This window comes from Camelus bactrianus, chromosome 27 (genome assembly GCF_048773025.1).
Source record: "Camelus bactrianus isolate YW-2024 breed Bactrian camel chromosome 27, ASM4877302v1, whole genome shotgun sequence".
Taxonomy (NCBI): Eukaryota; Metazoa; Chordata; class Mammalia; order Artiodactyla; family Camelidae; genus Camelus; species Camelus bactrianus.
In genome coordinates, this window is record NC_133565.1 from 32,306,851 (window position 1) to 32,331,522 (window position 24,672).

General features: G+C 58.7%; 1 protein-coding gene across 1 annotated transcript in view; it reads left to right on the top strand.

Moving 5' to 3' along the window:
- The first annotated feature begins 590 nt into the window (after positions 1–590).
- The window catches only part of CSPG4 (chondroitin sulfate proteoglycan 4), a 34,701-nt gene continuing 10,619 nt past the window's right edge, over positions 591–24,672 (top strand). Inside the window, exons 1-3 of the mRNA XM_010955357.3 lie at positions 591–795; positions 19,307–19,470; positions 21,094–24,621. Of these exons, the coding sequence (XP_010953659.3) occupies positions 702–795; positions 19,307–19,470; positions 21,094–24,621 (3,786 nt within the window). The 5' untranslated portion in view covers positions 591–701. The remainder of the gene's footprint in view (positions 796–19,306; positions 19,471–21,093; positions 24,622–24,672) is intronic.

Sequence of the window (24,672 nt, forward strand, 5' to 3'; positions counted from 1 at the left end):
ATCCACCTGGCAGGGTTATTTTGAGGCAAATGATACCTTGGAGTTGAGAATCTCTCCTGCCTTTTGAGAGAATCTAGAACATCTCTCCTTGACAGACTGGGACACTGAGGACCCGCGGAGCAGAAAAGGTCAAGTTTGCAATGCCAGTGGGCACAACAGAGCTGTGCAGAACCTCAGACTGGTGCTTCTCTGCCCAAAGGGAGCCCTGAAGAAACCTCAGAGGCAAAGCAACCCAAAAGCATCTGTCCTTCCTCCTAGGACTGGCATGGGGGCGCCCCCACCCACAACTGTTGCAGGAGCAGAAGACTGAGGTGAGGGGACCAGCCCAGCTCACATCTCCTCCCGAAGTAGCTCTCAGGGAGCCCTTGAGTCAGAGCTCAGGAGGTCCGGGCTCCTCTGGGATTTTGTCCCAAATCTCTAAGGTGGAGCCTGGGTCTGACCAAAGTGCTCGGGGTGGAGGGCGGAGCAGCCCAGCACGGGCCCTTTAAGAAGGCTGCGGGTGGGGGGGCCGACCTGCCGGGAGAGCCCCCGCCTGAAACCCGAGCGCGGGTCGGCGCTGCCCCGCCCCCGGCCTTAAGTAGGCGGCGGCCGCCCGGAGCCCCAGCCCGCGCGCCAGTTCTCTCCACCCGGCGCTCCGGTGTCCAAGCTCCAGGCCCGGGACTCCGCTGCTCGCAGGTCGTGCTGCCCAGCCCGCCGCCGCGATGCGCTCGGGCGCGCGGCTCCCGCTTCCGGCCCCGGCCCCGGCACTGGCCCTGGCTCTGGCCTTCGCTGTGTTGGCGGGACCAGCTTCCACAGGTGAGTAGGGGGCCTGAGACCCCGACCTAGGCTGGCAGGAGAAAGGACAGGAGGACCCCGAAGTGGCCCCGAGACCCAGAAACAAGGGAGCTGCACTTTTGCCACCCCAGGCTGGGGTCTCTGGCAGTTTGACCCCATGCCCAGGGAGGCAGGACCCCCAGCCGTACGTAGCTCTGTATCTGGGGGGTCATGTGGGCTCTGGTTATCTGAGGTCGGCCCCAGGGTCGCTTGCCTAGGGTGTGGCTCCGCGCAGGACTGTCCTCTATGCCCAGTAGGGCCGCCCCAGGGCCGACTGGGCTCCCTGCGCCCAGCAGGCTTTCTGTGACAGAGTTGGTGCCCAAAGGGCACCTAGTGACAGCAAGAAGCGAATACCCGCCTCAGACACCCAGGCCAGGAAGGGGGCGTGCTTCAAGGTGTGAAACGGGGAGGGAGCCATCCTGCCGCACAAGCACCCCAGCCTCACCTCCTCCAGCTACCCCTGGCCTCCTCCAGCAGCTTCTTAGCTTCTTAGCTCTTCTCAGCTCTGCTGCTGCTCCCCTTGTTCCCAGGCATTTTCTGTCTGGCCTCTTCACCACCACCTCCCTCCTGTCCTCTGCCTACCCCTCTTGTCTTCTCTCTCCTCTCTGCTCACTGAGAAGGCCTGGTTGGTGACAGAACCACCCACTCTTCAGCTTCCTAGAGGCAAGGGGTGGTGCCCCCCAGATAGCCCTGGGCCACCCCCTGCCACACCTCCCCGTCCCAGGCTTTGGTGCTTGACCCCAGCAGAGACTGAATGCCGTCTGAGAAGTGCTAGGATGTGCCCATTTCTGTTACAGTGCCAGAAATCCTACCATTACAGCATTCTTCCTTAGTTAAGGCAAGGTCATAAGAACTGGGGCCTCAGGGCCCATCACTCATTACTACCCATGAATATGTGAATCAGTGCTTCAGCCTACATCTTTTGGGACCATTCCCAAGAGCAACTTTGAGCAGTAGAAGGGCCTGAGTCTCCCTTCCAGGGACCTAGGCCACACCCCTCTCCCCATCAGATGGGGAAGCCAGCTCAAATGGACAGTCATCACGAGGTACCCAAAAGGGAAATGAGTCACGGGAGGACCCCGCACTGGGGTGATTCAGAGCTGGATCCCCAGGCTCCCTGTTTCTGTCCCCAGGGACCCCATCCTCTAAGGTCTTAGGGCCTGAGAGATGGAAGGGGGCATCTGAGCTGACTAGAGAGTTTGACTCATCCAGCCTCCAGCCGAGGGAGGGACCCCAGCACCCCCACCACCTTGAGCTTCAATTGAGAGCCATTCCCCTTACCTTCTCAGCATCAACAGTGGGCAGATATTGTCCTGGGCTGTCAGCAGTGCACAGAAATGCCTAGTCTGGGCTTGGACTCATTCAAGAGACTGAAAAGCAAATTAAAGCTCAAACAGCAGCTCCTATCGTGTCTGTAGAGATCCAGATGAGGAGACTGGTGAAGAGAAATTCAGAGGCAAACTGGGGTGGGGCAGAGGGTGTTCCCTGAGCCAAGCCTAGGAGAATGGGAAGAGGGTCAGAACTTCAGCTGGGAGCTTGATGTGCAAAGGCTCTGAAGCGGGTATGAGCAGAGGGAGACTGAGATAAGGAGGCCAATGGCCTGGTTGTAAGGCTTATGTATTTTGAGCACAAGCCAGGAAGAGCCGTTGGGCTGGGGCACAGAAACCTGAAATGGTAAAATGCAGCCTGTAGCCTGTGCCCTGCTGGCAATGCGGAAAGAGCGAAGGTTTTAGAAAGGAGAGCAGCATGGAGCCCATGAGGTTTTATAACACCAAGCCGACCTCTACCTGTAGGAGGGATTTGGAAATGGGGAGGGAGTGGGCAAGCTAGTATGCTCCCCCATCCCAGGCGGAGCTCCCCTCCAACAGCCCACTTCTGCCACCGTGGCTGGCTTAGCTCCCTGCCCTGGGATAGGGGCAGCCCCTACCCGAGGAAGGGGTCCTCCCACCCCTCCTGGACACCCCTAGCCCCAGAGGCCCTCAAGTCGCAGGTATCAGAGTAAGGCACGCTGGGATGTTTTTCCCGCACTCATCAACATTCCAGAGCATCCAGGTCATGGGACCTGCGAGTCAAGCACCCTTGGAGACCATCTGGGCCAACCTTCCAGCTGTACAGACAGGGAAACTGAGGACCCACGGAGGAGGCAAAGTGCTCTGAGTCCTACAGAGAAGCCCGCTGCCCAGCAAGAGCCCCCAGTCCCGCTTTGTGGGAGCTCCCCACCTGCATAGGGGCGATGCTTAGGCCACTGTGCCAGTGTGGATAAGAGTGTTGTCCAGCACCTTCTGAGTCCTGTCGGAGGCCCAGAAGAACCACAGGCATTGAGGAGACTGCGTCTGAGCTGATGCGGCTACAGTCAGGGGAACAGCATGAGCAAAACCAGGAGGTCAGAGTAAGCACAGTGCATGTAGGGCGGTGGCTCCCACACCTCTTCTCCAGCCTGGCATAGCTGACTGTGAAAGGCAGAGGTGAGGGGCTGAAGTGGGACTCAGGCGGGAGTACCTGGCAGAGAGGGTTCCTGTGTAACCTGCCTGGGGGCTTTGCACTGATAGGGTTTCTTGAGGGCAGGGCTGGGGTGAGGACGGGGAGACATCGGGTGCAAGGAATTGAACCAGGGTAGAGTCTGTGTCCTCTAAGGATGGTTTGGGAAGATCAGCGGTGCTGGAGACAGCCTCTGAGCCTTGTCTCTGTGTGTGTGTGTGTGTGTGTGTGTGTGTGTGTGTACACTGCCCCAGCCCTCTAGAGCAGAACAGGGGCCAGGGCCCTTGGCCCAGCCCACCCAGACTCTGAAAAAGCTGTTCCAAAACCAGGTATAACTGAGCCCCCCTCCCAACATTCGCCCGCCTGCCCAGGCAGGACAAGAAGAGCCTTTCAGCGCTGCCCGCCTGGGGGGCCCAAGAAGAGGGCTGCGCCAGGTGGGCCCGGGGCTGATGAGGAAGGCGGCGGGGGGGGGGGGGGGCTGTGGGTGTGTGTGGAGTGCTCAGAGGAAGTGTGTAGGGAACTGGGCGTGCTGCCCAGGAGGGAGTGGGCAGGGGAGGGGGAGTTGGAAATAACCCTGACGTACACACTCGCTGGTGCACACGGATGTGGGTGCACACATGAGCACAGACAACCGTGCACACACTAGCCATGCTCACAGACCTGGGCTGGGTGGTGCCTTCGGGGAAGGAGGTGAGGACAAGATGGGGCAGGGGTGCTGTGCCATGCTGTGCCTCTGGTTCAGTGCCAAGAGCAAAGGAACAAGGGGGTCTTTGGGTCTGGGACTCAAGCCTGCTCCCTTCCGGGTCCCCCTGCTCCTTTACTGCCTCTCTCCCAACTGCTGGCCCCAGCCAGCTCCCCCTTTGCCTCCAACATGCCCCCGATCCAGCCTGTGTCCAGTCTGTGGAGGCTTCTAGAATTAAGACTTCTCCAGGTGCAGGCTTGGGGTATGTTTCAAAAATACTATCTGGCCATTATTACTTAATGTGTATGACTAATTTTTTAATGAACTGAATTTGTATGAACAGTTATGTACTTGGTTTCTCCCTGGGGTAGGGGATCCTAGCTCTTTCTGCTTCTCAGGAGGGTCCATAACTCCAAACAGTGGAAAAAATGAAGCTCTTTTGTAACAGAGCTCCTCCCTCCAGAGACACCCTGTCAGGGGCACTAACCGTGTTGTCCTGCAGTCTTATAACAGCCCTAAACGTCAAGAAACATTCCTATTTTACAGTTGAGGAAACTGAGGCTCTGAGAATAGCAGGGAGTGGCCTCAGGCCACTCTTCGGGCACACGGGCCATGGTATTCTCACTCACCCCCAACAGCCTACTTTCTCAGATCAGGCCAGGTGGGCAGCCACACACCAGTGGACTCAGATTCCCATCAGAGGAGAGAGACAGGTCTTCAGGAGAGAGACAGCTCCCTGAGGACCCCAGATCTCTGTTCCCGTCTCCACAGACCCCTCCAGCAAGTGCCCCCAACTTCTCTAAACCCTCCCTACTTCCTCACAGCATAAACAAATCCTCTTCAAGAAAGCCTGCTACCCTTCCTCCGACACCTGGGTAGCAAATAAAGCCACGTTTGTCTCAGATTTAGGGTAGTGGCTCAGGGGGCTGCCTCAAGGTGACTTGGTGGCATGGCTCACCCATGTTCTGGACAGTGCCTCTCCCATTGACCATTCCCTCCTCCTGCTCAGCTCCTGCCCACGTCCCTGCCGCTCCCAGCCTGCGGAAGAGCCAGCTCTGCCAGCTCTGGTGTGCATTAGCCAGGCCTCCCACCACTGCTCATGCTAAACTGTTTCAGTGTGTTTTGCTTGTGGTTTAACTGTCATGGTGGGTCAGTGAGGCTGCCTCCCCACCCAAACCTTACTGCAGAGACTCCCCACCCCAGGCCAGCTCTCCATGTTTCATAGGGAAACCAGGGCCCAGAGAGGGGCAGCTGCATTCTCAGAGTCACACAGCAAGTCCTTAGCAGGGTGGGAGCCAGGCCTCTCTGCTCTTTGTCCTTGTATGCTGGTTTGGGTATGGCCTTCCCCACAGGACCAGCAGCTCCCCGAGGGCAGACCTCCCATCTGCTTTTCTCAAAGGTTTCCACTATCTTTTTGCACACAGACTGGGCTCACAAGGGGCATAGAGATCACTGAGCCAACCAGGGGTTTTCAGACTGTGTCCAGGGTGCTCGGAGCTTTTCATTCCCTTTTCTAGGAATACAAGATGCTTGCCCCACCCTGATTCATACGTAGCAGTCCCATGAACATATATTTATAGATTGGGCTTTTGTGTAAGATATGGTTTTGTTAAGGCATTCTTTGGCTTAAAAAAAAGAAAAGGCTAGAAAACCAACTAATTACTTTGAGCTGAAACATACTGAGAGCAAGGGAGACTCAGGTCAAATACAAGAAAGGACTTCCTGGCTTTCAAAGAATCCAAATAAAGATTGATACCAATGGCTCCTGGAAGATGTTCTTCCCTAAGTGGAGCAAAATCTGGGTGCCTGAAGGCAGGGAGCAGAATATAATCCCAGTTTCCTCCAGCCAACCCTGGGGACCTGCCCTCTCCTGTCCGAGCATCCCTCCTAGGACCAATGGGACATTTCTGAGCATCCAGGTAGGCAGGAGCCTCATGGTGCTACCTGCCTGCAGGCCTAAAGACACCATGGCTGTGCTGAGCCCTCTTTCCCCCTATGTATCAGCCTTCACATTCAAGGCGATGCTGTGTCCCACAGGCTGGCTGATAAACTAGACCATGGGATAGTAATCCATGATCTCTGAAACCCTTCTACCTTTGTCCAAGCCATTACCTGCAACTGGTCCTTTCTTTTTCTCCCTATCCTTCACGGTCCAGCACCAGCAGTACCACCCCTGGGAGCCTTTTCCAACCATTGATTACTGAGGCGCACAGCCTGGTCTGCCCCCCTTCTGGCACCCTGCCCTCCATCACTGTGGGATTAAAGGCTTTCCCACCCCCAACCTTCACCTGTCCTCTGCCCCCATTCCATGACCTCCATCAGTGTAAAACCCAGTAGGTGTGCATGTACATGCATGCACGCACACACACTCATGCACCCACAATCAGTATGCTCAGCAGCCTGGCTCTGGGCCTAACAAGGAGAGTGTCCAACCCCTGAGACAGCAGCCTAGGGGAAACCCCCAAATCAGAACACACAGCCCCCAGTTCTGACACTGGACAGGGCCTCTAGCCCGGGCCAGCCTGCTCTCTGGGGAGATAGAGGAGGCCGAGGAGGAGACCAACTTCCGTTCCCACCTAAGCAACCCCTCCCCCACCCACATTTCAGGAGGGGGCAGCTATAAATATCAGTGGGCCCAGGATGCTAATTCCCACGACACTAGCCCTTCCCTGCCCCTTCCCTTATACACAGCAACTGGGGCCAGCCCGGCTCTCCTGCAGCTGGAGGCCAGCCAGCCAGGCGTCAGGCCCAGACACACACACAAACACACACACACACACACACACACACACACATCCTACTGTGGTGAGAGAAGGAACAAATCACCCTTTTTGGGCGTCTTGGAGCAGCTAAGAGCAAGCTCCCCTCCCGCGCCTCAGTCCTGACTCAGGCCCCACCTCTCCCTCCTCCGAGTCCTCAGCTGCGGAAGCTCTACAAGGCTGGGGAAGGCAGCAGGCCAGGCTCACAGTGGTAAAGGACATGCACGGTGTTAGAGAACTTAGGATTTCATTCCGGCCCTACCACTTCATATATGACCTTGGGCAAGTGACTTGGCCTTTCTGAGCCTCAGTTTTCTCTTCTCTGAAATGGGGATAAGTAATTCCTTCCTCCTATGTGTGTTGAGGATGGATGCCCTTTGCCTGGAGTAAATGCTCAGTAGGCGCCTGCTCCTGAGGCTGCTGCTGTTCTGTGAGGACCATCTTCTTCTGGCAGGGGCGAGCCCAGCAATAGCGGGGCTCCTGCTTGGAAATCTCTGATGACGTTTCCAAGGCAGGGGGTTGGGTGCACTGGCCCAGGGAGAGAGTGTATGGGATGAAGTGACTTGGGAAAAGGGAGGTGGGCCCAAGGGAGCTATCGGGCAGCCTCCACCCACCAGCCCAGAACCCTTCCGAAGGGGGGATGGGAGGCCCTGCATCTGACTGACTCCCTGGGCAGAGGCCCACACATCTCTCCCGCATGAGGAGAAGCAGGGCAGCCCCTCCCAGCCCCACCAAGCCCCACCCCAAAGCCTGATGGCCCCTTGGATAGAGATTGTTGAGCCGAGAGGCAGCACAATCAATCTGTTGGAAAAATGACCAAATGAAACTCAGACCCTGGCCCAAGAGCAGATGGGTAGGGATGGAGAGAAGGAGCAGGCATCAGAACCTTTAATAAGATGGTGAGCTGAGAAACCTCTTTTTTCTGCTCTCTGCACACCCTTTGGGGGCTCCTCTGGAGGTAGGGGTGGGAGCCCAGGACCCGGTGATGCGAATGGCTCCCATGGAGCTCCCATTGGCTATTACCACCACTCGTTAAGCAGTAGTGGCTGCATCATGAGGAGCAGAATCGAGACTGAGGGAACGAGGGACCCTCTCTGCCCTGGGCTACTTGGACCGTCACGGGTGGTGCCTGAGTCCATGTATGTATGAGATCAGAGTTGGTGGAGGTGAGGGGAAGTGAGTCTTGGGAAATGGCTACAGAATGATTTGAGCAGCCTAGGGGAGTGCCAGCTGGAGGGACATTCTGGATAAAGAGGCTGGCCAGAGCCCAGGTCCCCTAGGCGAGTCCCAGTGTGTGGGTATCCTCTGCCTTCACCCTCATAGAGGTAGCTCTTCTGAACAGACCACTGGGCAGAGACTGACCAACTCCCCGGATGTATGTTAATAGAATCCAGGCTCCTGCCCCTGGCTCAGGCTCCATCTCTGGGCATCTGGTGCCTGTGTGTTTCCGGACACTCATCTGGAGCCTAGCTGAGCCTTTCCAGGTGTAAGTATTCAGATGGGGGCCTGTCCCTCCAACTATTGACAGCCCTAGGGCAGGAGAGGTGTTGTAGGGACCTGAGGCAAATGTGTAATGGCAGCCCTTGGGATACCTGGCCCTGCTGTGTGGCCTTGGGCAGACTTCTGTCCCTCTATGGGCCTCTGAGTAGGATCTTTATTCTCCAAGGCCAGCTATAAAATTCTGGGCTCAAGCCTCTTGGGAACAGGACAGGGGTCTCTGCTTCTATCCAGAGAGAGCTGGCTGCTTGTCCGGGTCCACACAGCAAGGTAGGCCGGTATCTGAACAGGGCTGAGGGGCAGCCCAGCCTGCCAGAGCTCCCTGGCATGGAGAAACTGCTTTCCTAAGTTGGCCTGGAGCCCTGGGGCTCTCCTGCAATGAGAGCAGCGGCTCCTCTCCACCGCTGGTTCCCATCTTCCACCCCCTGGCCCCAGCCCCGCCCTTCCAAAAATAAACCCAGACCACCCCATCTCGTACCAGCCAGACCCACCCAGCCCCTTCAGAGCCAGTTGAGTCACTGCTCAAAGCTGCTCCTTTTTTTAACTGTCTGAGTCATTGGTTGTGGCTATGGCTCCATGACACGTGCCCCAGGCTGCAGCCACCCCACAGCCCCCAACGGCACAACCACGGGAGGGGTCTGAGTAGAGGCTGGCAGCAGGTGTGAGCCCAGGCCATAGCCTCAGCTTGTAACCTCTCCAGACCTGGGCAGTTCACCTCCCAGCAAGCCAGAGCCCAGGCCTGTCCTCAGCTGTCCTGGAACTACCCTGTCCCCTCTGTCCAGGACAGTTCTTCAGGAATCTTAGTGACAAAACCCATCTGCATCGGCTCTGCCCCCAGAACTTTTCTTTGCTTCTAGATGGACCTGGGCCTCCCAGCATTAGATTGCCAGGAACAGAGGATCTCCAGGCGCTGGGCCCTGGGGGTGGTAGGAGTGGGGAAGGCCTGGCCTTCTGGAATACAGGCTACAGAGATGCCTAATTCCTGCATTTCCTCACCTGGACCCAACTCAGACTTCCCAGAACACCGTGAAGACTTTCTGTGGGACAGAACGCCCACTTCAGGTCTTCCCTTGCTTCCTCCATCTCCTCTTCTATTCACGGTGTCATCTGGGCTGCAGATCTCTCTTCCCCCACCCCTGTCTCTGTCTCCTCTCCATCTCTCTCTCCCCATCCCTGTCTCTCTCTCTGTCTGCCCCATCACTCTGGCCCTTTCCTTTACCCTGTCCGGTGGCAACTGGCACCCCCACCCCCCGACAGGTCCTTCTCTGGCTCCCCCCACACTCACCTCCACCCATTCCCACAAAAGGCTCTGAGCCCCGGGGACCAGTTCTGAGAGAAAATTTCCACCCCCTCACCCAAGTCCCCTCCTTCCCCTGCCCCCAAGCTCAGGCTACATCCTGTCCCAGGGAATGTCAAGATCCCACAGGCACTTCCTTGGAGGCTGAGAAAGGGGGACAGGGGGCCTGGGAATGGCCCCACCTCCGAGCCCCTGCTTGAGCAGGAGCCTGCACGGCCTCAACCCCATCCATCTCCTGTCTGTGGCTGTGGCCTCCAGCTATAAATAGGGGCTCTGATTCTATTTTCTTTAAAAACAAGCACCAGACTGTCACCACAGGCCCAGAAAAGCACACCCTGGCTGGGGCAGTGCCCCACTCTGCCCCAGCTATTGTGTCCAGCCCCCTGCCTGCACTCCCTGGGGCCCTGGAGGGCAGAGAAGGACTGGAAAGAAGCCTGGAGGTGAGACAAAATAGGGCAGAGCTGGGGAAAGCCCCCACATGCAGCCCCTCCCTGCCAGGCCAGCCGGGGAACGTGGCACCCTTCCTGCCCTGTTGGGCCCTCCGTCCCTTCTTCCCATCTCCCATCCCCAAGCAGCGACAGTCTTGTCCAGGAGAGTTAACACAGAGGTGGTGGTAACACAACTCCCCAAGCCAGGGCTGAGCCTCTTTGTATCCCAGATGTGGAGAAGGGGCTATGGGTTGTGGGCAAGGGAGGGGAGGACCTCTTTCCTGAAGGAGCACGAGGGCAGTTCACAGGCAAAAGGGAGAGAGGAGCTTGCCGGGCAGCAGGCCCAGGCTGAGCAAAGGCTGGAGTGGAGACCTGTGAGGTGTGGATGGGAAACAGTCCAAGGTCTGCTGAGGCTGGCGCGTGGGGTGTTCAAAGGAGTGAACAGGAGAGCCTGGCGGGGCAGGGGCAAGGTCAGCCAGCACCTTCAGTGCCGTTTGATGGTGAGGCAATGGGGACCATTGAAGGCATCCAGGCAAGGGAGGATGATGGAGTGGCTTTCAGTTTAGGTTAACTGTGGCTGCAGCTAGCAAAGGGAGGCAGAAATTCGTTAAGCCAGGCAAAAGGTGGTGGCCATCTATCTTTTGGGATGGCACAGAGGAACAGGAGTGGGAGACAAACTTGAAGGGCAATTTAGGGACTAAATGGATGGAACACAGGAGGAGGGAGAGGGTCAAAGTGACTTTCAGATTCCTGCTCAGCAATGGGAGGTGGTGGGGCCTTCACTGGGTGGTGAGCAGTTTGGAGGAGAGATGATACTAAGTCTGGCTTGAACAGGCAGGGTTGATTTGGGGGTTCCTATAGGTGTTCCTGGTGTAGGTGTCTAGAGGGCATCGGCAGGTGGGCCCAGAGCCCTGGAGAGTTGGTGCTAGAGACAGAGATGTGGACACCATAGCAAAGAAGCAGTGCCTGAGGCCAGAAGAGAAGAGATGGGCTGGAGAGAGTGTGGCAGGGGTGGTGCTGACAGGCTGAAGGGGTCTGCAGAGTTGGCAGGTGGGGGTGCCATGCAAGGAGCTATTCCAGGGGGAGTCAGGCCTGCCCAGCAGTGGGAGGGTGGGGGTCTTAGTCTGGGGATCTCTGGTGGAACCACAGAGGCCAATAGCAGGGACATTAGGTTTCCTGGTCCACGTTTCAAGGCCACACACTCCCGCTGGCATCCGTCCTACAGGCCAAATGCCACCTCCATCCGATCCTTGCATTCCTTAGGTACTGATGCTTCCTCCGTTGGTACGTGTGTCTGGGCCTCCTGGATGGCAGATGTGCTGGCCAGGGGATACAGGCCCTGGGTCCTGTCCTCAGGAACCCCCAGTGTAGCCAATACCATGGCCCCTCAGGCCAGAGGTGGCTCTGCTGTAACTGCTGGAGTGACCACACCTCTCACCAGCCACTTCCCGCTGGGCTGGGCTGGCCAGGGGCCGGGTGTGATCCCTGACCCAAACCTCTGCTTCTCCAGTCTCCTGGACGTGGGGCTTCTGTCTGTGGGGTCATCTCACTCCTCTTTCCTATATTTCGGATGGGGGAACTGAGGCTCAGATGGCAGTGGCTTCTCCAGGGCACACAGCCTGTTGAGCACAATCTGGGCCAAATTGGTCCAGGCCTCTGTCCAAACCCACAGTCATCGCTTCCACTATCCCCCATCCCAGCTCACACACTCATCATCTCCAAAGCCAGCCTGCCAGGCTCGGGGAAGCCCTGCCCTTAGCAGTTCTCATCCCAGAGCAGAGGGCAGGCCCAAGATGAGTAGTAGGCGTCCTAGCTCTGGATTCTGCCCGAGAGAGGGGCTAGCCCGTCAGTCCCCTGAGGGCAGGCTTCTCTCCCTGGCCAGAGCCCACACCCCCGCCTTTCCACTCTTTGCTCTGACCTCCAAGACTCCAGTGGGCATGAGTGGCACTTATCACTGGTTTCTGGAACGTGCCCTCTTCATGCAGCCTTGAAGAAGGTCCCTCCCCAGTCCGGCCAGCCCCAAATCAGACCCCTTCCAGCCACACTGGGAGAGGCCGGCTGCCAAACCACCCATGGAAAGCAGATGCTCTCCCTTCCCTTCCTCACTCCCTGCCCCCTCCACCCCTGACCCTGAGAGAGGGAGCCCCCTAGGACAGGAAGGGGAAGAGTGTGTCTTCCCCAGGCAGGAAGCCAGCTCTCACACCCTCCTCCCGCTGGGGCCAGCGGCAGATGCTCCGCTTCTGATTCACAGGCAGCACCCAAACCCCCCATGCCCCCAGTTCTGTGTGCACACAGCCCTGAGGCCATAGCACCCAGCTCTGGAGCCGCACCCACAGGAGCTTGAGTCCCAGCACTGCCCCTGCTCATCTCGAGGCCGTAACACAGGCCACTGCTGTCTTTGAGCCTCAGTTTCCTCACCTGTAATGGGAGCTACCTCACAAGGACCCTGCGGGGTGGGGGACTGCAGGCCCAGTGCCAGGCGAGGGTCCTTCCCTCTGTTTCTTCCCTGCCAGAACCCCAACCTTGGCCTGGGCCCACTGACATGAGGATCCCACCATGTTTCTGGGGCCCAGAAAGCCCAGAGGGGAAGGGGATGTGAAAAAGGCGTAGAAATCCACCCGTCTCCCCTATAAGGAGGAAAATTATAAGGCAAGGAAAAGCCTCTCGGAACTGCTCCATGCCGCAGCAGCCCCACCCTGGGGAGCAGCCGGGCCTCTACAGAGGCTCCATTGTGGGCCCCGCCTCGTCCCCGCCCCAGCCCTCCAGCCTGGGTTGACTCTGGGCTGCTGCTTCCAGCGAAACCTTTCATTTTCCCTCCCGCTTCCTCTGTGCCCCACGTGACCCTAGGGTTGGAACACGTGGCTGGGAGCCCAGGTCACCAGCCCTGCCCCTGTGGCCCAAGCTCAGCGTCTCCCACCCCACCAGGGTACTCACCTTCCAGAGGGGGTCCCTGAATTGGAAACATTTCCTAGTGTAAGCCCCTCAGCATGGGGCTGAGGTTAGAGGACCAGTAGCTGAGGCCGATGACCAGGGTCAGGGCTCAGCCAATAGCTGAGGACACTGTTGTCCTGCCCTGGCCTCCTTGGCCTTGCAAGAAACCAGAAAGGCAACCAAAGAGGTCAATACCCCGAGAGCGAGTCTCATGACTTAAGAGTTCTTGTCAAAGGTCGGGAGGGAGGGTATAGCTCAGGAGGTGGAGCACATGCTTAGCTCACACAGGGTCCTGGGTTCAATCTCCAGCACCTCCTCTAAAAGTGAATACGTAAGCAAACCTAACCACCTCCCCCACCAAAAAAATAATAAATAAATATAAAAAGAGTTCTTGGAGCGAGGAGGGGTGGAGCCATCGTGACCCCAGCAAGGTCAGGCAGGGCCTGACATTCCTGCTCTCTGCTCAGATGGCTGTTGTCTCCCAAGAGGAAAGACTACTTTTTAAAGTCCACATGACTTTGAACTAACCTGCCGTTGTTCCTGTGGCCGTGTCTTGCGGGGCAGGAGAGTAGCAGGTGGTTGGCAGGCCACTGGGATGCTCTGGTTATTCCTCAGTCTGGAATGGGGGTAGGGAGCCAGAGCAGTGGGCACCGTGGGCCTGCACGTGGGTGAGCATCTCCCAGGCAGCCAGCCCTGGCAGGCTGTGAGCCATCCAGCCCAGGCTCCGTGACCCTGGTGTCACCACCACGGCGGGTTATGTTGTCCCTTTGGTCTGACCTGGAGTCGTCCCTGTAACTTTCCCCCTTGTTACCTTCAGCAGTAACAGGCTCAGTTTGGGAGGGTGAGCCTTGGCGGTGCTTTGGGACATGCTGAGGGAGGGGCAACACCTGAGTAGACGCAGTGATGGCTTCCCCTTGCCGGGGAGCCAGGGAGTCATGGTCCAGTACCCAGAGCAAGACATCCCCAGATCCTCACCTGCCCGCACTCACCTCGACCTGCCACGATGCACAGCGCTCACCTGCTTGCAGTCACACTCACGCCACGTGCAGCCCACTGAAGCCATGCGGGGGTCTGTGGGGCTGAGTTCTCCTATCTGCGTGTTTGCTTCCCCAGCTTTGAAATGGGGGGGGGGGAGCAGTGTAGGGAGCACCAGCCCCACTGGCAATCCTGGGGGCTGAAGCTCTGGTTCTAAATCAGAGGGCGTTTTCCACCCCACCCCAGCCTCCTCAGAGGTCCCCTGGCTTGTGGGCAGAGCTCTGGTAGAGAAAAAGCGAGTCCCTTCGAGGCATGAGAGAAGGGGACCAGGCCTGGGTCTAGAGGCCCCGGGCCCATCCCTGCTCTCACACAGGGCCAGCATTCAGCCCCCAGGTGGGCCCACCCGCACACACACCCAGGAGGGGAGACAGAGAGCCCTTCATCCCAGCCTTGGCTCTCCTAGAACACCCCACCCCACAGCCCCCCCTCAGACTCCCTCTGGGGGGCTCTCCCAGCCTCACTGCTGCCTACCCAGGATCTGGATCTGGAACCAGGACCTGTCACCCCTGGCTCCAAACCCCAAGAGGCTATGGTGGAGAAGCCCAGCTTTGCCCCAGAGCAGGACCCTCTCCCTCCCCAGCTGGCTGGCAGGGTGCCCCCTCCTCAGCCTCCTCCTCCAGTCCACAGCAGCAGGCCCACTGCCAACATCCTGCCTTCTCTGTCTCTCTTGGTTTTTCCTCCTCCATCTCCCTCCTCAGGCCTCCATCTGGATCCCTGAGTTCAGTCTTTGTGGAGGAGGGGGTCTTTATTCCTCATTCTCAGTTTTGATCTCAGTGTCATTTATCTTTTTCAGACTTTCTGTGTCTCCCAGGTTAGTTCTCCTTTTCATCACCATTGCTGTATTATTGTATTTGTGAATGAATGAATGAATGAATGAATGAACGAACGAATGAATGAATATGGGTTCCCACTTCCCTTCCCATCCATCTCTCACCTCCTGCTCCGTCTTGGTACCACTGGGTGAACCTCCCCCACATCCAAATGTCCATGTCTCCCACCACCCATCCTTGACTATCGGACCAGGCACTCCCCACTGGCCATCCTGCCCAGCAGCTCTGGGCTCCCAGACTTTCTCCCTTATAAAGTCAGGCGGCAGCAGACACCCAGGAATGCTGCCGCTGCCCGTGACGGTGACGCATCCGGCTGTAGGGCTGCCTGGCTCCCCCCAGGGGACCAGGAATGTGGTGGGAGCGGGGTACACAGAGATTGATTTCGGGGGGTTGGGGTGCCCAGGGGCAGGGCTCGAACAAGCGGCAAGGCTGAGAGCTACAGGCTTTCTGCTTCTCTCTGTCAGATCGCTTCTCCTCTGGAGCCTCAGTTTGTCTGTCTGGTAAGTGGAAGCCAAGCACCCTACTGCAGGCAAGGGCCACAGAGAACTCTGATATTATGGAACCCCTTACCAAGGAGTGGAGGTCCCAGGGCTGGAGAGGCAGGCCTGGCGCTCTGGAGTGTCCTGGGGCAAGGGTGGTGCTCCCAGTTACAGCCTGGATGGGACAGAGGGAAGAGGGGGCCAAAGACAAAGATAGGGAGAGAGGAGGGAAAGCAGAGGCAGAGACAAGGGAGACGTGGGACAGAGATGGAGAGAGACCGTCTGGCCAGCCCCAGGGGTTCTGAGAACCCAGAATGATCAGGGTCTCAGACTGGAAAAGGCGCCTGTGCTTGAGACCCTGCCCCTAACCAGCCTGGGAGAGGGAGGGGAGCCTGAGAGAGACTGAGAGGCCAAAATCCTGCCGACACGCAGAGGACTGAGCATCGTGACGGAAGTTAGCCTCATGTTCGGGGTCCCCCAGGGACAGGGATCGGGTCCCCATCCATAAACATCCTAGGAGTGCCGCGGGGAGCCAGGGGGTGCCACACAAACCCGTGCCCTGCTAGAGGGTGGCTTGTCGGGAGACCTTAGCCTAGACTTCATCTCCCTGTGTGCGAAGGGGCTTGGTGGGGAAGGACACAGACTCTCCTGTGCCCCCAGCCCTCATCTCAGGAAGAGGGATGGAGGCGCCCCACCCTGGGCCCAGACAGCAGCGCCCTGTTTGTGGGCCGGAAGGGTGGGAAGCTGTGGGATTCTCCACCTTCAGCAAACCTCTCGGATGGATGGGTGCCGGGTGGGAGGGGCGGCAACCCTCCAGGAACACACTGCCCCTTTCACGGAGCCAGGCGCACCCAAGTCAGGGCGGGCAGCACCGAGGGGCAGGACAGGCCTGGGCACAATCAGTGCTCTGTCCTGGCAGCTCCCGGGCCACACGCACGCACACGCACAAACACACAGCCTTACGCAAACCCAAAATACACTCCCAGCAACCACCCACACACTTGCACACGTGTGCAAATACACATCTACGCAGCCCTGGACACTCACCTGTTTACCTTCCTCCAGGCAGAGAAACCCATACCTGTGCCACTCTTCCTGCCCCCCTACTTGTCCCCCAGGCCCCATGGGGCCTCCTGCACCCCCCCAAGCAGCACACAACATTGACCCTCTGCACACTCACACTTGAGAGCAGCCCCCAGACCAGAAAGGGAACTCTAGGACTAATCCTCACAGACAGGAGGAGGGAAGAGTGGGAAAGAGTGCCCATTTTACAGAGTGGTGATGCTGAGGCCTGAATCAGGCCCCTTCTCCTGGCCCAGGGGGCAGCCCCCATAGCTGGTGCAGGCCTGAACTGGTATTCTGATGAATCATGGGTCTTCTTGACCCAGGAGATTCAAGGACAGGTCTCTAGGCAGCACTGATGCCCCCTATCCTCCCCATCACCACCCTGGCACCCCTGTCAGGCTGCTGAGCCTGGCATGACCCATGCTACTTTTCTATTTCTCTGTCTTCAGCATTTCCAGAATCTGTATATCCCTGCCAATCCCTTGGCCTTACTCCCCTCTGAGAGTGCCCATTTCCCTCCCTCTCTGCTTATCTATACCATCTTCACCTCCGCCAGGAATTCCTCTGGGATTGACTCCTAGCTCATTATTTCTTTATCCTGTATCCCCTCTCCACTCGAAGACCCTCTCTAACTGCCCTCCCGGGACAGGGATTCTAGGTTCTTACAGCTGCAGCCCATCAGAGACAGTAAGAGGCAGAAGAAGGGGACCAGGAGGTGGGGGCAGTGGCGTTGTCAGAGTTTCCAAAATCTGGGCCAGCAAGGCCTCCGAGGCCTCTGTCGGGGCGAGGGGGCTGCCTGGCCGGCCTGTGTGCTCCAAGCAGCACAAGGCAGCTTGTGTGAGCCCTTTCCCGCCTGGCCCCACAGGAAACAGCAGGGCCCAGCCCCTCAATGGGCCCATTCAGCCCCTAGCTCTCTGGAAAGTACCTCTGCTTCCTGCCGCCATCCCACTCTGGCCTGGAGATCCAGGCCAAACAGGCTGCTACTCTCCTCTGCTGGGAGGGCGCTGGAGGCAGGTGGTTCAGTGGTTAGAGCCAGCCAGCTACTTGAGGCCCTGCCCAGTCCTGAGCCCGACTTTGCCCTGGTAGGTCGACATCCACCTTTAGCAAAATAGACTGTGGATGGGGGGGCTCAGCCCCACACAGGGGAGGCAGAGGGGGCCCCCCCATCCCACACGTGGTAGGCAGGTACGTATTTAGCAACAAGCTCTCTGGGAGAGTGGGAGCCCTGGCTTGTAGTGTTTGCCTCTTTCCATGGTACAAGTATTCTCGCTGGGCAACATCACCTGGCTTGTAAACGCCTCAAAATGTAGCATTCAGTTCCTGCCAGCTGCTCTGAGCTCCTGTCTGCCACGGTGGTGGCTCTATCCTGCAGGGGCCACCTGCCCCCACCCTCTGCGCTGTGGCTGCCCTCGGTTTAGTGTGCTGAGTTTTGTCCTTAAGAATCAATATCCTTGCAGATAAGGCACCCCTGCATTCCCTGGTCTGTGCCTCACTGGGACTGAGGTGTGCTGGGCCTCCTGGGCTGTGTTCCCCCCTGAGTGGCTTTGCAATTCTCCTTTGAATCCTTAAGCTTCCCAGACAAGGTTCTGGTGTTGCCTGCAAGGGCTGGCAGGAGGAGAAAAGTAGAAGGGGTTTCAGCTCAGCCCGAGGGGAAGACCATCGTCTTTCTCGGACACCCCTCTATCCCTCCAGGCCGTGTTGGCTGCCAAGTCTAGGACTCCTGCGGTGGCTCCTTCCTCAGGTGCATGTCAGCTGGCTCAGGCTGCGTGTGGCTGGTGCCAGATCATCCCTATGGGTCTTTACTCATTCACACAGGATTTAAGAGAAGCCCAAAAGGGATCAATCATCTTTTTAACCTATTCCTGTCTCCCCCCAACCTCAGCCCTGGACATCAAGGGGGCAGAGTCAAAATTATATTTGGCATTAATCTTCACAAAAGGAATGAACCAGAAATTATGGCAGCAGGTTGGAGGTCACGGGAGGCTAATCTGTGGAAATTGCCTGGAGGGGGTGACAACTTAAAAAGAGGAAGTTTCCCAGTCTGGGACAAAAGGGGCCCTACACAGTGACCACTAACCTGAGGGAGCCCTAAATATGACCTCCTGCCTTGAGGGGCCTTCTGGACTGTCCGTCAGGCCCTCAGCGCCTCCCAGGCCTTGTCTTCAGCCTCAGACCTAGGCTTGGAGAACTCAGCTGTAGTCATCCCTGGCTTCCTCGCCATGGTGGAAATGATGGGGCCGGATCTGACCGCTCCCCAGGGACCATTTATAGTTTCACAGCAGGAAGCAATACAGGGTGATGGAGGAAGTTTTGGCCCATTTTGGGTCTGGCACTGCACATGGTCTCCATCTGGCCTCAGAGCCTTTTCTCCTTGGGGGACTCAGGCCAACAAGCTGCCACCCCCACCTCCAAAGACAGCTGGGAACATGGCCCCAGAGAGAAGCAGGGATGGGCCAGACCCCAGCCATGGCCCCAGCCAATCTGCAGGGCATGGCATGGAAAGCGTTGCCCAGGTGCCAAAACCACAAAGGTGCTTAGGAGAAGGAATAGGCTCTGTTTGGGTAGATGTGATCTCCTAGAACTGGGGATTGTTCCTGGGGACTGTGACAATTGGGCCAGGTGATCAGGCCAGTGACAGTTTCCCTTTGAGCCTGGGAGGGGCCAGACCCAGGGTGGAAATTCCTCTGGGCCCCAGGAGAAGAGAGCCAGAGCGGGCAGGGCCTCTGGTCCCAGAAGCCTCTGAGGAGGAACCTAAGAACTGTCGAAAGTGTTGGGTCTGTGCTCCTTCAGAGCCAGGGTCTGGGCTGGACACAAAGCAAGGCCGTGCCTTCTGGTGCCGGGACCAAGCAGGTGCTGGGATCAGCTAAGGTCACAGGACAGTGCCACATGGGCGAACTGAGAGGGCGCGCCAGCCAGAGGCGCCCTCCCTGCAGCCCACCCAGCCGCCCTGCAGCGCCTCCCCTCCTCCCGGCCAGGCGCTGAGCCTTGACCACAGCTCCCTCTGTCACACAGCCTCTTTCTTCGGAGAGAACCACCTGGAGGTGCCTGTGGCCACGGCTCTGACCGACATAGACCTACAGCTGGAGTTTTCCACGTCCCAGCCCGAAGCCCTGCTCCTCCTCGCAGCAGGCCCGGCTGACCACCTCCTCCTGCAGCTCTACTCTGGACGCCTGCAGGTCAGTGGCTTCTCCCTGCTCGTCTCCTTCTCTAGCTTTGAGCCAACCATCTGTGTGACCTTTTGCAAGTCACTTTGACCTTGGGGTCTCAAGGTCCCCAGTGTGAGATGGACAGTAGTGTCCCAGAAGGTGTGACTCCCTGTGAACTGGCTGGGCCCTCCTGTTCTCTAGCCACGTTTCTCACCATGACCCCTAGCTGGCCTTTTGTGTTCTGACCACACTGACTGCTTTCAGTTCCATGCCATCTTGGTGTCTCTTGCTGCCATGCCCTATAGATTGACTGGGGCCATGGCTAGGGTCTGGCCCAACCCTGCTTCTCTCTGGGGCCATGTTCCCAGCTATCTTTGGGGTTGGGGGTAGCAGCTTGTTGGCCTGAGTCCCCCAAGGAGCAAAGGCTCCCTCTGCCTGGGCATGCCTCACTCATTCCCCGCACCTGCCTAACTCCAGCCTCTCCTTGAAGTCTCAGCATAGACATCCTTTCCTCTCTTGGGCTGGGCCCCTCTCTCAGGCTCCGGCACCCCTGTGCATCCCTCTGGCACAGCACCAATCGCCCTGTATCACCATTGTCTGTTGATGATGGAACAGCAAGCACTGCCACAGCTTCCTCATTTTTCTGTTTCATCCTTCAAGTCACCATAGGCATCATTAGCAAAGAGACTTCTGGCTCTCTCTTGAGGCTTCCCTCTAACCATGATGAGTCTGAGAACCTGAGGTCTTAGTCCAAATTTGGGGGAGCTGTCTGCTTCCACACCCTGTAGGGAGAGCACTATGCCCTGGTCATCCATCAGTCCATCTGCTGCTGCCATTGCTTCTCACTGCCACAAGGTGTCACTGTTGACACCTGGCCTGGCCTGGCACTGAGGCCAGGTCTTCCTCTCTGCCAGGTACATTGATGCCACACCCCTAGAAAGGTGCTCCATACCTGAAGTCCCAAGGCCATAAGTTCTTAGTGTTCTGCTTTTTCAGTTTCCATACTCTGCCACCACCCATTTACCACCTGGTTGTGGGAGCCCTGCACCAGAGCTGGTTCTGGTGTCAACGTCATGGAGACAGACCACGTCCCTCTTCTGTCCCCAAGGATCGCCCCTCACTCCAAGCCAGGGAGGTTTTCCTTACTCACCCTTCAAAACACAGAGCATCTGATTGGCTCCCTATCCCTGCACAGTGAGCCTGGCTGCCTCAGTGACCCCAGTGTCTTTTACTCTACTTGGGGGGACTCATCCAGAGATTTCCAGGTGCCCCTTATTCCAGGAGTGGAATCTTTCATCTTCCAAGGTGATTTTTTCTGGCACATCTCATCCAAAGAAAGAAGGAAAGAATAAAAATTTAGGTTGAATTTCTAGGAAATCTGTCTTGCTTTATGACAGTTCTTTGTGGGCAAGGACCACATCTGATTCACATCGGGGTCCCCCGAGCCCATCTGGGCCTGGCACAGAGATCACTTTGGTGAGTATTTGGGGAATGAGGAAATAAGGGCAGGAGAGAGAGAAGGGTGGCATAAGAAGCCCTTGCCCTTGGCCGTCTGCTCTGGGGACCCCAAGTGTAGGGGCACCTATGCTTTTACCACACAAGTGATGGATTCAGTGTGCTTCCCCCATCCCCCACACCCCCGTCTCTCCTCAGGTCAGACTGATCCTGGGCAAGGAGGAGGTGAGGCTGCAGACCCCGGCAGAGACACTGCTGAGCAACTCCGTCCCCCACACTGTGGGGCTGACTGTGTCAGACAGCTGGGCTTTGCTGTCAGTTGATGGGCTCCTGAACGCCTCAGCCCCAGTCCAGGGAGCCAGCCTGGAGGTCCCCTATGGACTCTCCCTGGGGGGCACTGGGAGCCTTGGCCTGCCCTACCTGAGGGGTGCCAGCCGACCCCTCCGGGGTTGCCTCTACACAGCCGTCCTCAATGGTCGCAGCCTTCTCCGGCCACTGACCCCGGATGTGCCTGAGGGCTGTGCTGAGGAATTTTCTGCTGGTGACGATGTGGCCCTGGGCTTCTCTGGGCCCCAGTCGCTGGCTGCCTTCCCTGCCTGGGGCACTCAGGATGAAGGCACCCTGGAGTTTACACTCACCACACGGAGCCAGCAGGCGCCCCTGGCCTTCCAGGCAGGGGGCCGGCATGGGGACTTCATCTACGTGGACATATTTGAGGGCCACCTGCGGGCTGTGGTCGAGAAGGGCCAGGGCACAATACTGCTCCACAACAGTGTGCCTGTGGCTGATGGGCAGCCCCACGAGGTCAGTGTCCACATGGATGCTCACCGACTGGAAATCTCCGTGGACCAGTACCCAACACGCACTTCCAACCGTGGGGTCCTCAGCCACCTGGAGCCACGTGGCAGTCTCCTCCTCGGAGGGCTGGATGCAGAGGCCTCTCGCCATCTCCAGGAACACCGCCTGGGCCTGGCTGTCAACATCTCCCTGCTGGGCTGCTTGGAGGATCTCAGCGTCAATGGCCAGAGGCTGGGGCTCCGGGAAGCCTTGCTGACTCGCAACATGGCGGCCGGCTGCCGACTTGAGGAGGACGAGTATGAGGAGGACGCCTATGGCCCATACGAAGCTCTCTCCACCCTGGCTCCTGAGGCTTGGCCAGCCATGCAGCTGCCTGAGCCCTGCGTGCCTGAGCCGGGGCTGCCCCCTGTCTTTGCCAATTTCACCCAACTGCTGACCATCAGCCCGCTGGTGGTGGCCGAGGGCGGCACGGCCTGGCTGGAGTGGCGGCATATGCAGCCCACACTGGACCTGAGCGAGGCCGAGCTGCGCAAATCCCAAGTATTGTTCAGCGTGACCCGTGGCGCCCGGCATGGCGAGCTGGAGCTGGACATCCCGGGCGCCCAAGTGCGGAAAATGTTCACCCTCCTGGACGTGGTGAACCGCAAGGCCCGCTTCGTCCACGATGGCTCTGAGGACACCTCCGACCGGCTAGTGCTGGAGGTGTCAGTGACAGCTCGGGGGCCCATGCCCTCCTGCCTTCGGAGGGGCCAGACTTACATCCTGCCCATTCAAATAAACCCTGTCAACGACCCACCCCGCATCATCTTCCCACACAGCAGCCTCATGGTGATCCTGGAACACACTCAGAAGCCACTGGGGCCCGAGGTCTTCCAGGCCTATGATCCAGACTCTGCCTGCGAGGGCCTCACCTTCCAGCTCCTTGGTGTCCCCACTAGCCTCCCCGTGGAGCGCCGAGACCAGCCTGGGGAGCCAGCCACCGAGTTCTCCTGCCGGGAGCTGGAGGCAGGCAACCTAGTCTACATCCACCGTAGTGGGCCTGCCCAGGACCTGATGTTCCGGGTCAGCGATGGGCTCCAGGCCAGCCCCCCTGCCACGCTGAAGGTGGTGGCCATCCGGCCAGCCATTCAGGTCCGCCACAACACAGGCCTGCACCTGGCCCAGGGCTCCACCGCACCCGTGCTGCCCGCCAACCTGTCAGTGGAGACGAATGCCGTGGGGCAGGATGTGAGCGTGCTGTTCCGAGTCACTGGGGCCCTGCAATTTGGGGAGCTGCAGAAACAGGGGGCAGGTGGAGCGGAGGGTGCCGAGTGGCGGGCCACACAGGTGTTCCATCAACGGGACGTGGAGCAGGGCCGCGTGAGGTACCTGAGCACCGACCCGCAGCACCGCGCCGAGGACACCGTGGAGAATGTAGCCCTGGAGGTGCAGGTGGGCCAGGAGACCTTGAGCAACCTGTCCTTCCCAGTGACTGTCCAGAGAGCCACAGTGTGGCTGCTGCGGCTGGAGCCTCTGCACACCCAGAACACCCGGCAGGAGGCCCTCACCACAGCCCACCTGGAAGCTGCCACGGAGGACGTAGGCCCGAACCCCACCACCTTCCACTATGAGGTAGTGCAGGCCCCCAGGAAGGGCAATCTTCGGCTCCAGGGCACACGACTGTCAGACGGTCAGGGCTTCACCCAGGATGACCTGCAGGCCGGCCGAGTGACCTACGGGGCCACAGCACGAGCCTCAGAGGCAGTGGAGGACATCTTCCGATTCCGCGTCACGGCCCCGCCACACTTCTCCCCGCTCTACACCTTCCCCATCCACATCAGCGGTGATCCCGACGCCCCTGTCCTCACCAACGTCCTCCTGTCGGTGCCTGAGGGCGGCGAGGGCGTCATCTCTGCTGACCACCTCTTCGTCAAGAGTCTCAACAGTGCCAGCTACCTCTATGAGGTCATGGAGCGGCCCCGCCATGGCAGGTTGGCATGGCATGGGGCGCAGGACAAGACCGCCATGGTGACATCCTTCACCAACGAGGACCTGCTGCATGGCCGGCTGGTCTACCAGCACGACGGCTCCGAGACCACAGAAGATGACATCCCGTTTGTGGCTGCCCGCCAGGGCGAGGGCAGCGGGGGCCTGGCCGGGGAGGAGGTACGTGGAGTCTTCCGCGTGGCCATCCAGCCCGTGAACAACCGCGCCCCTGTGCAGACTGTCAGCCGCGTCTTCCACGTGGCCCGGGGTGGGCAGCGGCTGCTGACTACAGACGACGTGGCCTTTAGCGATGCCGACTCCGGCTTTGCTGATGCTCAGCTGGTGCTGACCCGCAAGGACCTCCTCTTCGGCAGTATCGTGGCTGTGGATGAGCCCACGAGGCCCATCTATCGCTTCACCCAGGAGGACCTCAGGAAGAGGCGAGTCTTGTTCGTGCACTCGGGGGCCGACCGTGGCTGGATCCAGCTACAGGTGTCTGACGGGCAGCACCAGGCCACCGCGCTGCTCGAAGTGCAGGCCTCGGAGCCCTACCTCCATGTGGCCAATGGCTCCAGCCTCGTGGTCCCTCAAGGCGGCCAGGGCACCATCGACACAGCTGTGCTCCACCTGGACACCAACCTAGATGTCCGCAGTGGGGATGAGGTTCACTACCGTGTCACTGCCGGCCCACGCTGGGGGCAGCTGCTTCGGGCCGGCCAGCCAGCCACAGCCTTCTCCCAGCAGGACCTGCTGGATGGGGCCATTCTCTACAGCCACAACGGCAGCCTCAGCCCCCGTGACACCCTGGCCTTCTCTGTGGAGGCAGGGCCTGTGCACACGGATGCCACCCTCCAGGTGACCATTGCCCTCGAGGGGCCACTGGCCCCACTGCACCTGGTCCAGCACAAGAAGATATATGTCTTCCAGGGGGAAGCAGCTGAGATCAGAAGAGACCAGCTAGAGGTAAGAGGCTGGGGGCATGAGCAGGGGTACGGGCCAGGTACAGGAGGCCCT